The 16,826-nt window shown below is 37.2% G+C and overlaps 1 protein-coding gene across 5 annotated transcripts in view; it reads left to right on the top strand.

Annotated features, from left to right (window-relative positions):
• The window catches only part of LOC135216709 (coronin-7-like), a 502,494-nt gene that overhangs the window by 350,492 nt on the left and 135,176 nt on the right, over nt 1-16,826 (top strand). For 4 of the 5 annotated variants that reach the window (XM_064252162.1, XM_064252161.1, XM_064252160.1 and 1 more), the window contains one exon: nt 1,697-1,835. In XM_064252162.1, coding sequence (XP_064108232.1) covers nt 1,697-1,835 — 139 coding nt within the window. Of the gene's footprint in view, nt 1-1,696; nt 1,836-2,591; nt 2,699-16,826 lie in introns of all 5 variants that reach the window. The other variant, XM_064252164.1, reaches the window with a different exon arrangement.

Genomic DNA, 16,826 nt, shown 5'->3' with positions numbered 1-16,826 from the left:
AGGTACAGTGAAACACTTGCACAAGCTAAGGATACACTTTGAACTGACAGAGATGCACACTCCATCCATCTCCTCAAGAGAAAGTCTTGGGGATAGACAGGCAATGAGCACCCAGGAAAATGAATGAAACTCCTGGATTGGCTGCTTTGCAAAAAAAGACAATAGTGTGTCAAGTACATTGTGCTTGGGTATACATCCCAAGATGCATTTTCCTTGGCTAGAGCTTTGAGTTTTACTTGGCTGGGGAGAAAATTGGTTAAAAACAATATGGATATTTTGCTGTTTACTATAATATATTATAGTATACTGTAATATTTGAAAATTAGTAAATATTTTTTTTATCAAAAAAATGTAATTAGTCAAAAACATAGTCCTGTTCTACAAACTACTTACATATTTTAGATCTATACTACTATCATCCAAAAACACTTGAAATGTACAGTATGTGTTATGCGCAGAATATCAGGGTTGTTATACACACTACCTTTTATGTACGTATGTACATTGAACTCCTGTATTCACTTTTTCAAGATTTGCAGACTCAGCTATTTGCGAGTTTTATCTGTGGAATATATCTACCCATTATTCGCAAAAAATTTGGCTACACATTTGCAGTAGTTTTCACAGAAATGTTCACTATGTAAAGTATTTTCATATTAGTTTCATGACCAAATGCACTTTTTGTGCTAAAACTATTAAAATATTCAGGTATAAGAATTTTTAGAGGGGTTTTCTTGTGTTTGAACTATCAAAATAGGCAGTTCTAAGCATTTTTAAAGGGGTTTTAAGTATTCATGGATTTTAGCTATTTGCAAGGGGTTCTGTAATACATCCCTGCAAATAAGGGGCTGTTCGCTCTACTGTATGTGATGTGCAAATAACCCAGCATCTCTGCCCAGTTTCTCAGTTAACTACATATGTCTCTAGTGTTCCCTGTACGTATTGTGTATGTACGTATCAGTGCAGATTTTGAATATGTTTTTGAACCATGCCCAAAGATGCCTCCCAAATGCCCTGCTTCTTCTACAGCATCTGGAGAAGAGCCTAAGTGCCAGAGGAAGATCATGACCTATCAGGAGAAGGTAAACATTATTGTATGTTGAGAGAGGGTAAAAATGATCAAGTAGTAGCAGCCCACTATGGTGTGACAGAAAGTGCCGTTTCCTTCATCAAGAAGGAATACGAAGATGGTAGAATCCTTGCAAGGGCCCTTGGTGGAGAAGAACTGGCCACCCTCATTCATGTACTCTCAAACCCCCCAGTTGAGCAGGATTTTGAAGAATTTAAAAGTCTATACGTATGCCAAATTCTGTAAAAGAAAACAGGACAGTCTGAATAGTACTGTTTGAAAGAAAATATTGGTGCCTGAATACATTAAAGGGGAACAAGTAGCTGTAAGCCATATATATTTTTAAGGGTAATGTTGTAAGATGGCTTTGAAATTATATTGAAGTGTTTCAGGATGGTAGTTTTAAGGTATACTACATATTTGGTGTGGGATGATAGTTTAAAGTATATTTGGTGTTTGAACTATTAAAATAGGCAGTTATAAGGATTTTGGGGTGGGGTCTTCGGTGTGTGAACTATTGAAGTAGGCAGTTAGTATTGGTATTTCTAAAACTACAAGGTTTTCAAATTTTTTTAAAATCTAAATTGTTTGTTTTACTATTTTAACTCACAACACTTTGTTTTACAGGGTTTCAGAAAGGCAAATTAGTGTTTACAAATCCACAGACTTAACAAAACCTGCCAACACAGTGGGCATAGATGTGAGTCCAGCAATGCTTATTCCTTTTTATGATCCTGATTCTTCGACACTCTTCGCAACAGGAAAAGTATGTTGATTAAAGAGAATTGTTTTACTTACTATTTTGAAAAATTCTTTTGAGGGTTGCTGCTTGTAGGTTTTAGAAATTGTACTTAATCAGGTTAACCCAGAGAAAATGTCATGTTGTCACAAGTAGAAAAATGCAAGTTTGCTTTCAACATAAGTTGAGATTCATTTCCTAATATGAAGAGCCAAAATACATATTTAGAACATTCTTATGACATATAGTGCTGTGTGTCTAATGTACAGTAGATGAAACCATAATATTATTCACAGAGTGCCAACATTTAAAATTTTTTGTAATCAGCAAGTTCCATTTTGTGCATTCTTTAATATGAGATATTTTTTGTAGTCTCAATGTAAGCATACATATACAGCCTTAGCACTTAGAATATGTAAGTCCAATAAATATTATTCAAAGGGAGGGTAAATTCCTTCTTAGATGAATTTCCAGAAATGCTAGAGGTTACACACAATGGAAGGTTTATTCATTGACAGAGTATTTCATATTAAAAAACTCCAAAGGAGGCATTATCCGTACCAGTCAGTTGGATCTCAAGAAATGTTAGGGCCAATTCTAGATTTCCCCACATTGGAGAGATCTACTAAGGGATTCAGAGCTGATGGAATGCTGTTTTTTGGCAATAACCTTCTATCAAAGCATCGGATAAAGGTGAAAGTTGGCAAGTGTATATTTTATAACCCTACCTAAATTTTGCAAGTATTATTTAGTACCTGAGTTCGATAGTTTTGATATTTATAGCGTGAAATGAAGTCACCGATGCCAAAACCGAGAAAATCACAGAAAAGGATTCTAAAACCATTCGTGACGTAAACAAATGACGTCATAAGGCTCTGCCCATCCACAAGGTAGGCAGTAAGTCACTAACAGTAACAGGTAAATGGATATGCTTACACATAGTGTTTTTCCTGAACAACTTTTAAACTGACATATGGATTTCCATGCCATTAAAGCACTGTTTTTGTAAATGTAACTTACGAAGTAATTACATGGCTTAGAGTTTAAAAGTACCGGCAGCTAAAAAATCTGAAATTCTTCAATAGCGATTCTTTTGTTTTAAAAGTGTAGTTAAATGGCCCCCTCCCATTTTCAGAAAAGAGAGGGACAACTGAGCAGAGAGAACCAATTTGTTTATGCTGGCTCTTGGTGATGGTCATGAGCAGCAGCAATGTTTTGAAATTCTCTTCATTGAATTTTGTGGAATTATATCGCAAACAGGTGAAGTACATCTTGCAGGGGACAAGTATGTTCAACATGTTTCGGAGGTCATGTAAAGTCGATAGTCCCGTTGCTGAATAACCACTGGTTCCATGCAACATTATAACTCCAAACAAACAAAGACTTGTGATGAGTGTAAGGATTGGGGAAGTAAGGATTGGAAAATCTTAAACTCTCATTTGAATAAACTAGAGTAAGACAAAGAGAAAAGCGACTGCTAGGGAAAAAGAGTTTAGCTAGTCAGGAATCAGTTAATTCTTTTCCTACAGCTCATGCAGCTTTATTGAGCTATTTACTACAGAGCTACCCAACTTACTTCTCTCATGCAACACCTTCATCTCCAGTGCAATTCTCCAATTGAGCAGTTGTTCTGCAGTCTGCTCATGTAACTCAGATGGTGCTTTCTATTTCAGCTAGGAAGGCTCTCAAAGAAGTGGAAAAATGGATGTCAGAGAAGAGAGAATTCGGTAAATTTAGCTTCAGTTATCCATCGTCTCATCTTTTAAAGAGAAGATACTCATACTACGTGACAGAAGTTCCTACCTTGGGTGTGGCTTCCTTCTCTCAAGGGGACTAATCTAGTCTCATCGACTCGGCCCTGAGGGCAGCCTTTTCTGCGGCCAAGACCATGTTCTCTTCAGCTGAGCTGGACTATTTCCTTAAGAATCTTTTTAAAGTCTTGGAAATTGTGAGTCCTTGACTGGACTATAGGCTCTATGGCTGGCAAAATCCAAAAATATCCTGACTTACCAGCTGAATTTTCGTCTCCATAAAATAATTTTATGTGTGGATAAAGGAGTTAGAAATGGCTCTAGAGAGCTGGCTTGACTCTGCGCCATAGGAGTATTGAAGAGGGAGTTATGGTGTTCTTACACCACGACATCAGTGACATCAGTTCAGAGATTGGATTGAATTTCCTGGGAACTACAGAAGTCTACACAGGATTTACTTACAAAGTCATCCAGACGACCTAAGGAAACGCATGTTTCAGCCTTTAAGTTTTTGTCTCCTTTGCAGCCCTATCGCTTTCAATCAAGGAAGGGGGTCAAAGCCCTTCTGCCAGAACTCGAGCCAACATACAGTTCTTGTCGAGGTCCATTAAGAAGTCATGACAAAACCCCCTCTAAAAAGTGTGCATAATGTCCTCCATATAAAAGTAGGTACGAGGCTCCTTCAGTCTTGGGAGAAGTCGGACCAGAGAGGAACGGAACTATGGGTGATAGAGGAATTAAGAAACTATTTTCGGCTCTTGATGAGGAAGTTTCCTTCTTGAGAAAGAAGCGATAGAAGTAGTCCCAGATCAAGATTCAGAGGGGTTTTACAATTGCTTCTTTGTAATACTGAAGTCATCTGGGGGATGGAGATCAGTGCTGGATGTAAACACCCTGAATGTATTTGTCCTAGAGATGAAATTCAAAATGGAGCAACACATTCGATTTTAACATCCACCCATCAAGAGGATTGGATGGTATCAATAGATCTTCAAGATGCTCACTTCCACGGACCAATCCATCTGAATTCCTGAAAGTTCCTAAGATTTGTGTTTTGGGATCAAGTTTCTTAGTTTCGGGCACTATGCTTCGGGCTGTCAACTGCCCCACAAGTTTTCACACTCATCCTGGCTTCCTTAGCAGGTTGGCTCCATCTAATGGGGGTCAACATAGCATTCTACTTGGACGACTGGTTCCTTCAAGCAAAATCGAAAGAATAATGTATGGAGGACTTTCGGAAAACTTCTACTGGCACAGGAACTAGGATTAGTAATAGTAAATCACCAAAAATTACAGATGGCTCTTTGTCAGGAGATATTTTATTTGGAAATGACTCTCAACTCTCATCGTTTTCAGGCTTTTCCCTCCCCATAAAGATTGGAGCCATATCTGCAGAAAATTGATGAATACCTGAATCTTCAGTATTGCATGGCGAACAGCTAGATGTATCTCCTTGGAACTTTATCCTCAATAGAGCAGTTTGTCTTCCTAGGTTCTTCAGTTCTGCCTAAGAGACAAATGGGACAGGAAAAGACATCCCAACTCATTCAAGTTTCTGATCACCCCGGAAATCAAGAAGCACCTGTGTTGGTGGAAATAAAGAGACAGGTTGGTAGAAGGGAAGTCTCTTCTTCCTCAGAACCCAGACCAAAACTTCTGTTCCAACTCATCGGATCTGGGCTGGGGAGTTCTCTTAGAAAACAAGGAAATCTCTGGGACGTGGTTGAAGGAACAACTGCATTGACATATAAACATCAAGGAGTTGCAGTCCACTTGGACAACACAACTGCTTTAGCCTACATAAGCAAACAAGGGGGAGCACCCTTTCTCCCTCTGCAAGGTGGCGAGAGACCTCTTCCTATAGGCGAAACAGAATCAGACTTCGTTGATCACCAGATTTGTTAAGGGGAAAATGAATGTCTTGGCAGACTAGCTGAGCTGCTGAAACCAAGTAATTCAGACGGAATGGACTTTAGACCCACTGGTATGTCTTGACCAATGGAAACTTTGGGCCCAATGTTGGACCTTTTTGGAACGTCAAAAAACTTGAGACTTCAGCTTTTTTGCTCCCCAATCCAGATCCTCGAGCATGGGCAAATGATGCCGTGCTACTCGATTGATCTGACAATTTCCTCTACGCATTTGGCCTGCTTGCAATGATCAGGGAAGTATTGAACCAGTTCCATCGTCATTGAAACGTGACAATAATACTAATAGCACCATTTTGGCCAGTAAGGGAATGGTTCCCAGAACTAATGAGTCTACTGGTAGACTATCCAACATTTCTACTGCAAAAGAAAAAGTCTCTCAGACAGCCGTATTTCAACTACTTTCATCAAAAGTTGTCATCTCTGGCTCTGACAGAGTAAAAACTATTGAAAGACTCCTCAGAGCAAAAGGGTTTTTGAGAGAAGTTTCAAAGGCTATTTACAAATCCAGACGTCAACTGATGTGGACAGTATTCTGAAACTGGTGCAAAAGCGATAAAATCTCTATTACTAAAACACCTTTAACTGAGATTGTGGATTTCCTTTTATTTTTTAAGGAAACTTAAGGATTATCTTCTACTATTCAAGGATACAGAGTGATGCTTGCCTCGGTGTTCAGGCACAGAGCTATCAATTTATTTGAAAATCATTGCTTGTTGCCCAGCTTCTGCAAGGGCCATCTTCTGCTGGATTAAGGCCAGCTCAATTTCCCTCTTGTCCTTTCCTTTGCCTCTCCTCTCTTCTCTTCTCTTTTAGCTTTCTCTTTTGGTTCCCTTTCTTCTCTTTTGGCCTTGGCTCAAGCCATCTGGGTCTCTACTTGGGTGGTCAGGCTATCTCCTCGTAGATTCTTTCTATTCAAAGGTCCTGGAAGAAATGGTATTCTTCTATATAAGTGACCATACTATTGGTGCTCCGGTACTAGGAGACTGGATGAACCAGATCTGTCAAAGCACGACTGATTGTCAGTAAAGCACTAATGTGTGTGTAAGGAGATCAGCTGGTGGAGGTTTAGCCAGGGCAGTGGTACTCACAAGAGATGCAGCTACTGAAGAGTGTCAGTGATGGTGGCACTCACAGAAGATGTGACTTCGGAGGAGTGTCAGCAATGGTGGCACTCAAAGGAGAAGCGACTGCAGATGAGAGTGTCAGCGGTGGTGGCACTCAAAGAAGATGTGACTGTGGAGGAGTGGTGGTGTTCCAGATGTGGAACATGGTTTTCGACAAAATCCCTTTAGTAATTCCTAATGGGCATGTGTTGAATAGACACAAGCCAAAAGTCAAAAAGAAAAGTGCAGTGAAGGATGAAATGAGTCATAAAAGACCCTGGCCTTGAACTGACCTTAATCCAAAGATGGTCAAGTGCCTGGTGCTAGTTTCACTGGTGTGCTGGCATCTAACCACTTGGTATGACTATAGCCGTACCAGGAGTTTTATATTCCTTGTATGAATTGTGTATAACAATTATTTATCTTTTCTTAAAAGTATTTAATAAAATCCAGTGAGAAATATGAATAAAGTTTTAATGTGATCCTCTAATAAAAGCATACTTCCCTCAAAAACGTCCTTAACGAGGAATAGCAAAATTTAAAAATAAGCAATAGTGAAAGTAACTGTACTTTAAGCAGACAGCACAACTGTCAAAGTCCAGGTTGATGTGATATAAGCTTACTATAACACTGCTTATCATGGTTGACAGATTTACTAAGGAAATTATTTTGCGCTATTTATGTTAATTCTTAAGCGAACTTAGATTTAATAGTTCTGAGTTAAACAAAGACAAGCATGTTATAATTCAGAATGAGTCATTCAATCAGCAAATGCTAAGAGAATGATAAAATAGGTGACCAAAAGTGGCTAGTTGGAACATTATGAATGATTAAACTGGGGTGGTGGTGGTTGAGAGCCAGCGAGACAGCAGCGCGGGTTACCAGAAGGGAATATCTCACTCTGAAGATTTACTGAATGTATTATATTCTTCGAAATTTAACTTTCCTGTTTGTTAAAACACAATGCACTTAGTTATGAACAGTTTAAGTTTACTTTGAGAAGTACTAGAGGTGCAATGTCTTGACGTACATTGAAATTAACACAGTTAAAAGCAGCAAGTTAGTGTGACTGGCAACTAACCTCTCGCGAGTGGAGAGGATTAGGTGAATGGCCACTACCCTTCTCATTAATGAAGAGGGAATAAAAGAACATCAGACACTTTTAATGCAGCAAAGCACACAGCATTAAAATACTCAAATACGTAAATGCTAAAATCTAGAAAATACTTACTATTGTGAGCACTGTGGTCAACAGGTTTTAGAATCCTTATGAGTGATCATAAGAGTGTGCTAAATGCTAAATGTATCATTTTAAAGTTACTCTTCCTGAATGTATAAATTTCAAATTTCAAGGGGAGCTTTAGGTTGCTGCTTGTATCAGGGGACTAAGGAATCCTGGCCAAGGTCGCCACCGTTGTGTGCCAGCCACGATCTTGTTGGGTCCAAGGGTTAGTTTCTTTTGATTGACTAGATCAATGGCTGGGCTCCATAGGGAGCCTTTGCAACAGGCTAACTAAATCAGTGACTACATAGGACCAATAAGAAAGGGATGCAGCGAATAGAAATAGTCAAGTGATTACAATAGACCCCATGTATTCATGGGGGATGGTTACCAGACTCCCGTGAATAGCTAAAATCTGTGAAGACTTGAAACCCCTCGAATAATGCTTAGAACTGCAAATTTTGATATTTAGAATAAAACAAAACCTAAAATTGCTTATACCAGAGTAGTTTTTTAACCCTTAAATGCCTATTGGACGTATTTTACGTCGAGATAAATTGTCTGTTGGGTGCCAATTGGACGTATTTTACGTCGAGATAAATTGTCTGTCGGGTGCCGATTGGACGTATTTTACGTCGACATAGGAAAGTTTTTTTAAAAATTCACGGAAAAATACTTGTAGGTCTACCAAGCGAAAACTTTTGAATCACGCGCCTTGGGGGATGCTGGGAGCTCACGGATCAAGGCGTTGTTTAGTTTACAATCGTTACGCAGGCGCGCAAGCGCGAATTTCTTTCTTATCGCACTAAAAAGTATCAGTGACACTTCTCAGAAATTATTTCGTCACTTTGACATAATTTTTGCACCATTTTTAATTAGCCGGTACATGGAGTATTATATATGAAAATGTATGCAATTTCATGTAGAATACAACTAAAAATACTCATGATTGTAGCTTTTATCAGTTTCCAAATATTTTCATATAAATAACGATAAGTGCCAAAATTTCAACCTTCGGTCAACTTTGACTCTACCGAAATGGTCGAAAAACGCAATTGTAAGCTAAAACTCTTATATCCTAGTAATATTCAATCATTTCCCTTCATTTTGCAACATATTGGAAGTCTCTAGCACAATATTTTGATTTATGGTGAATTTATGAAAAAAACTTTTTCCTTATGTCCGCGCGGTAACTCTTCCGAAAAAATCATACGTGCGATTGTCGTAATGTTTACACCATTTTAAATTAGCCGTTACATAAAGTTTTATATATGGAAATGTGCGCAATTTCATGTACAATACAACTGAAAACAACCCATGGTTGTAGCTTTCACCAGTTTTGAAATATTTTCATATAAATAACGACAAGTGCAAAAATTTCAACCTTCGGTCAACTTTGACTCTACCGAAATGGTTGAAAAACGCCATTGTAAGCTAAAACTCTTATATTCTAGTAATATTCAATCACTTACCTTCATTTTGCAACAAATTGGAAGTCTTTTGCACAATATTTCGATTTATGGTGAATTTCTGAAAAAAAAAAAAAAATGTTCCTTACACATCCGCGGTAACTCTTCCGAAAAAATCATATGTGCGATTGTCGTAATGTTTGCACCATTTTAAATTAGCCGTTACATAAAGTTTTATATATGAAAATATGTGCAATTTCATGTAGAATACAAAAAAAAATATTTGAAGGTTGTAGCTTTTCTCATTTTTGAAATATTTGCATATAAATCACGATAAATAGAAAAAAACCACATTTGGTCAAATTTGACTCTACCGAAATGGTCGAAAAACGCAATTGTAAGCTAAAACTCTTACATTCTAGTAATATTCAGTCATTTATCTTCACTTTAAAACAAATTTGAAGTCTCTAGCACAATATTTAGATTTATGGTGAATTTAAAAAATAAAAACTTTCCTTCCCTCAGCGCACGGATTCTCCGCCTCAAATCTCCGAAATGCGTGAGTCTCATTCTCGGAATATTTGCTCCGTTTCATATTAGGCATTTCATAGAGTTTTATATATGAAAATATGCACAATTTTATGTAGAGTACAACAAAAAATAATTGAAGGTTGTAGCTTTTCTCATTTTCGAAATATTTGCATATAAAATATATATTAAAAAAATTAGACATAAGGTCAACTTTAACTCGTCTGAAATGGTCGAAAACTGCAATTGTAAGCTAAAACTCTTACAGTCTAGTAATATTCAATCATTTATCTTCATTTTGAAACAAATTGGAAGTCTAGAACAATATTTAGATTTATGGTGGATTTTTGAAAAAACATTTTTTTACGTCCACGTGTTACGAATTCATGCTTCATTTTGTGATAATATTTTCTCTGTGTTGCTTTGATCGTTTTACAATGTGCTATATACCAAAATGATTGCAATTTAGTGTACAATACAACGAAAAAAAATTAACTTGTTAGCCTTACCCGTTTTGCTCACAGCTCGATTTGAATACAATTATATATGAAATTTTGTTTTTGCGCTATCATATATCGTATTACAGGCAGTCCCCGGGTTACGATGGTGTCGGCTTACGACGTTCCGAGGTTACGATGCTTGTCAATAGACGTTATTTCCAGGGTTACGAAGCCTGTTCCAGGGTTACGATGCATGTTCCAGGGTTACGACGCCTACAACGCTCATCTGGGAGATGAAATATGACACCAAAAAAGCAAAATAATCAATATTTGAAGGTTTTTTTGATGAAAAATGCCTTAAGAATGCAGTTTATGTACATAGTTTTCAATGCACCCAAAGCATTAAAAGTAAGGTTTTCTTAGGAAATATTCACAAATGACTATTTTCATATAATTTTCATGACTGAATGCACTTTTTGTGGTAAAACTATTAACCCTTTAATGCCGAAGGGGTATACTAATAAAAATCTTCTCCCGTATGCCGAGGGGGTCTCGGAGTGAGTGCCGAAGCCGAAAATTTTTTTTGTCAAAAAATCACAGCTCACTTAGTTTTCAAGATTAAGAGTTCATTTCTGGCTCCTTTTTTTTGTCATTGCCTGAAGTTTAGTATGCAACCATCAGAAATGGAAAAAAATATGATTACCATTTATAAATGCAGGAGGTCCCCAGGTTACGACGGGGGAAGACGATGGAGGGGAAGGGACTTCAACGCAAACCCCAGAGTTCAAGGCTTCGCATGGCTGGTTCGAGAAATTTCGTAAACGAACTGGCATCCATTCGGTGGTGCGTCATGGGGAGGCTGCCAGCTCGGACACAAAAGCGGCCGAAGCATTTAAGAAGACTTTCGACGAGATGATGACCAAGGAAGGCTACAGTTCTCAGCAGGTTTTCAACTGTGATGAGACTGGCCTTTTTTGGAAAAAAATGCCTCGTCGGACGTACATCATGGAGGAAGAGAAGCTACCTGGGCATAAGCCTATGAAAGACAGGCTCATGCTCGCACTTTGTTCCAACGCCATTGGGAATTGCAAGGTGAAGCCCCTACTGGTGAATCATTCAGAGACTCCTCAAGCCTTCAAGGCCCACAAAGTGCTGAAGGAGAAGCTTCCAGTGATGTGGAGGGCTAATGCAAAAGCCTGGGTAACGAGGCTTTTGTTCACCGAGTGGGTAAATCTGTGTTTCGGCCCGACAGTGAAGAAATTTTTGGAAGAGAAGCGCTTCCCCCTGAGATGTCTGCTGGTGTTGGACAATGCCCCTCCCCACCCTCCTGGCCTCGAGGAAGATATCCTAGCGGAGTATTCCTTCGTCAAGATTCTTTTTCTTCCGCCCAACACCACCCCTCTCCTCCAGCCCATGGACCAGCAAGTGATAGCGAACTTTAAGAAGCTGTACACGAAACATCTTTTCAAGAGATGTTTCGACATCACCGATACCACAAACCTCACCTTGCGTCAATTTTGGAAGGAACATTTCGACATCGTCATTTGTATCCGACTCATCGACCAAGCTTGGCAGGAGAGCGGCAGGCAGCGACGAACAAGAACGAACATGAAAAAACATCCTTTGATAACGTAGAGGGCAGTTTCAAAAGCTGCCTTTGTATCATATTTATGCGCAGAAATAAAAATACCCTATACGTAATACATTTTCATACACATTTTAAACATAAAAGCATGAACATTTATAAATCTACACATCGATCGCTAAATTTGCACTTTATTTAATGATATTTTCGGAAGAGCAGTAGGTGGCGGCTCACAAGAATGAACTAGAAAAAACGTCCTCTTTGATAACTGGAGGGCAGTTTCAAAAGCTGCCTTTGTATCATATTTATGTGCTGAAAAAAAATACCCTATACATAATACATTTTCATACACATTTTAAACATAAAAGCATTAACATTTATAAATCGACACATCAATGCTAGATTTGCACTTTTTTTAACTATATTTTCGGAAGAGCAGCAGGCGGCGGCTCACAAGAACGAACATGAAAAAATGTCCTCTTTGATAACTGGATGGCAGTTTCATAAGCTGCCTTTGTATGATATTTATGTGCAGAAATAAAAATACGTACCCTATATGTATTACATTTTCATACACATTTTAAACATAAAAGCATAAACATTTATAAACTGACACATCCATAGCTGAATTTGCACTTATTTAACTATATTTTCGTATTTTCGGGATAGAACAGCGTCAGGTGCATATAGTTTACCCTTATACCTATGTAATAATTCTCAATAAATTTTTTAATATCATTTGCATAACCTTTAAGGTCTGAACGGTTTTTCCACAAATGTATGTACTCATTAGACATAACGGTGTTAATGGCACTGTTAACTGAAAATTGTGCCGTAAAAATACCTTAACCCTTAAACGCCGACTGGACGTATTTTACGTCGACATTTTTTGTCTCTCGGGTGCCGACTGGACGTATTTTACGTCGACATACAAAAGTTTTTTTAAAAATTCGCGTAAAAATATTTTTAGGCCTACCAGCCGAAAACTCTTGAATCACGCGCCTTGGGGGATGCTGGGAGTTCACGGATCAAGGTGTTGTTTTGTTTACAATCGTTACGCAGGCGCGCAAGCGCGAATTTCTTTCTTGCCGCACTAAAAAGTATCTGTGACACATCTCGGAAATTATTTCGTCACTTTGACATAATTTTTTTACCATTTTAAATTAGCCGTTACATGGAGTATTATATATGAAAATGTGCACATTTTTATGTAGAATACAACAATAAAATACTCATGATTGTAGCTTTTATCAGTTTTGAGATATTCTCATATAAATAACGATAAGTGCCAAAATTTCAACCTTCGGTCAACTTTGACTCTACTGAAATGGTCGAAAAACGCAATTGTAAGCTAAAACTCTTATATTTTAGTAATATTTAATCATTTACCTTAATTTTGCAACTAATTGGAAGTCTCTAGCACAATATTTCGATTTATGGTGAATTTATGAAAAAACTTTTTCCTTACGTCCGCGCGTTAACTCTTCCGAAAAAAATCATACATGCGATTGTGGTAATGTTTGCACCATTTTAAATTAGCTGTTACATAAAGTTTTACATATGAAAATGTGCGCAATTTCATGCACAATACAACTAAAAACAACCCATGGTTGTAGCTTTTATCAATTTTGAAATATTTTCATATAAAAAATGTTAAGTGACAAATTTTCAACCTTCGGTCAACTTTGACTCTACCGAAATGGTCAAAAAACGCAATTGTAAGCTAAAACGCTTATATTCTAGTAATATTCAAGCATTTAACTTCATTTTGCAATAAATTAGAAGTCTCTAGCACAATATTTCGATTTATGGTGAATTTATGAAAAAAATAACATTTTCTTTACGTCCGCGCGGTAACTCTTCCGAAAAAATCATACGTGCGATTGTGGTAATGTTTGCACCATTTTAAATTAGCCGTTACATAATGTTTTATATATGAAAATGTGCGCAATTTCATGTATAATGCAACCAAAAATATTTGAAGGTTGTATCTTTTCTCATTTTTGAAATATTTGCATATAAATCACGATAAATAGAAAAAAAACCACGTTCGGTCAAATTTGACTCTACCGAAATGGTCGAAAAACGCAATTGTAAGATAAAAGTCTTACAGTCTAGTAATATTCAGTCATTTATCTTCATCGTGAAACAAATTTGAAGTCTCTAGCACAATATTTAGATTTATGGTGAATTTAAAAAAAAAACTTTCCTTCCCTCCGCGCGCGGATTCTCCGCCACAAATCTCCGAAATGCGTGAGTCTCATTCTCGGAATATTTGCTCCGTTTCATATTAGGCATTTCATAGAGTTTTATATATGAAAATGTGCACAATTTAATGTAGAATAAAACTAAAAATATTTAAAAGTTGTAGCTTTTCTTATTTCCGAAATAATTGCATATAAAAAAAAATATATAAAAAAATTCGACATTCGGTCAACTTTAACTCGTCAGATATGGTCGAAAAATGCATTTGTAAGCTAATATTCTTACAGTATAGTAATATTCAATCATTTTTCTTCATTTTGAAAGAAATTGGAAGTCTCTAGGACAATATTTAGATTTATGGTGAATTTTTGAAAAAAATATTTGTTTACGTACGAGCGTTATGAATTCATGCTTTATTTTGTGATAATATTTTCTCTGTGTTGCTTTTATCGTTTTACAATGTGTTATATACCAAAATGATTGCAATTTAGTGTACATTACAACGAAAAAAAAAGTAACTTGTTACCTTTAACCGTTTTGCGCACAGCTCGATTTAAATACAATTATATATGAAATTTCGTTTTTGCACTATCATATATCGCATTATTTATATATGATAATGATAATTTTTTTCATTTCTGATGGTTGCATACTAAACTTCAGGCAATAACAAAAAAAGGAGCCAAAAATGAACTCTTAATCTTGAAAACTAAGCGCGCTGTGGTTTTTTTAAATAAATATTTTTTCCGCTTCTGCGCTCACTCTGAAACGTCTCCGGCACACGGGAGACATTTTTTTTTTTTACCGCTTCGGCGTTTAAGGGTTAAAATACCTTATTTATTTTATTATTAATTTTGATGACAGCCGTAAAACCGATTCGCTGCTAAGCGATTGCGCCGTTAACCGTGGGCCACCTGTATTGGGCCCTTAGTGAAATTGACACAGTAAGAAGAGAGGTGTGAAAACTGAATCTGTCCCCCGAGAATCCTTTTGGGCTCCGAAGTGAGATGAAGCTAAGCTGATCTTACTTTGACACTAAGCTGATTTATGGTGACTTTAAGGTGTCAAGGCTAGGTGACTGGGGTGTCCATGATTTATTTGACAGCAAGATAAATCGAATTAATTATCCATGGCACTTTTTTGTGCTGCTCCTACCTGAAGGTAGAAAACAGCTCTGGGTAAATGATCTTGGTTTCTGAACTGACAACAGAGTACATATTTTGCTTTGTTTTACTTAACACATTCTTTAATTATAGAAAATTTAATTTGTTAAAATAATGCAAGGATCATGAAGTGACGTATCCAACAAATATTTGCCATATATATAATAAATAATATATATATTTTATGTAGATACACACATATATACATTAACTTAGCAACACAGTACGTACTGCCACTATTACAGCTATTGTTAGCAACACACATTGCTGTGACTTCTACAGCTACTGCGACTACCACCACAAGTGTGACTAAAATCCCCACCCTGGCAGATAAGTGCATCTCACAGCCAAATGATTTTGTAATACTTAGCACCTCTTAGATGTCCATTGTTGATGAAAAGTAATATACATTAAATGCATAAAGAAAATGTTGACAAGTTATGACACCAAAAGCTACTTTGTAAGTTAGAATGTATCACAGTTATTATGAGTTAGTGATACTATGAAAATACCAGGACAAACTATGATAATCTGTATTTAATTAATAAAGTACAGTGGGGCTCAAATCTCATGCAACATGATTCTTTTTGAATCGTCCAGATTCTCAGACTCAACGTGACGTTGCCAAGTAGTGTTAAACTTTTTCTTATTTTTTTCTAATGTCATACATGTCGACAAGTTTGCGAATTCACAGCTAGCCCTATTTTCCTTATGGTTATATAAATATGATCCCTTTTATGCATTTGTATGATTCGTAATCTGTGTGATTTGGACTGATTTTTTTTACGTTGCTTAGTTCAAAGTGCGGTGTGATAAGGTTAGCGGTGCCATCAATGAAAGCGCACCTAACATGCTTCTCGCACTGGTCAACATAACTAGCATGTCTGCAGCATTATGACAGTAGACCTAATAAGCTCAACAGTCATCACAACATTTTCAAAGTAGGAATATGCATTACAACCAGTTTTCTTTGAATGTTGAAGTTTATACTGTGTTTAAGCTGCCTGTATGTTGCAAAATGTTTCATTGGCCTAAAGAAATAATCTATGCCTTCTAAGATGTAGCCTAATCTGTTACTAATGAATCTATTTGTAGAGATTACCTTTTCTTTGATGAATACGATAGAATATGAATTACAACCAGTTTTCTTTGAATGTTGAAGTTTTAGACTGCGTTTAAGCTGGCTGTATGTTGCAAAATGATTTCTGGGCTCAGCCTGTGTCGCTACGTGAAATGTCCCTTTAGCACACATTTCTAAGGTAAATTATTGCTAACATACCAGAGAAAAAAGCTAAAATGGAAATGCCAGAATATTCTGGCTTGCTCATCTTATTTAAAGGTGTCGGTATGGTTTCTGGGGTGAGTGAAACCACTACCAGGGGTCTTTTGCCATTTAGATTCATCCTTCTTCTAAATCCCTCTACTAGAGAGGAGCCGATCTAAGGCTTCCTCCCCGCTACCGTTACTGCTAGCGCCTCTGACGTCATCCTTTTCGGTAGCACGATCCAGACCGCACACGTTTTTTCTTGCTCTGTGTTGTGCTCGCTCTGGATTTATCCTATTTCATCATGGAACATCAAGCTATTGCTGTATCCAAGTTAAGTACTGCTAGTAATGTTTCATGTCAATTTTAGCCGGGCAAGGGCCCGTTTAACCATTTTATTTCGGTTATTAAAGACGG

This window comes from Macrobrachium nipponense, chromosome 6 (assembly GCF_015104395.2).
Source record: "Macrobrachium nipponense isolate FS-2020 chromosome 6, ASM1510439v2, whole genome shotgun sequence".
NCBI classification, from domain to species: Eukaryota; Metazoa; Arthropoda; class Malacostraca; order Decapoda; family Palaemonidae; genus Macrobrachium; species Macrobrachium nipponense.
Note: the sequence above shows the minus strand (reverse complement) of the source record. Positions and strands in the feature narration are given on the sequence as shown.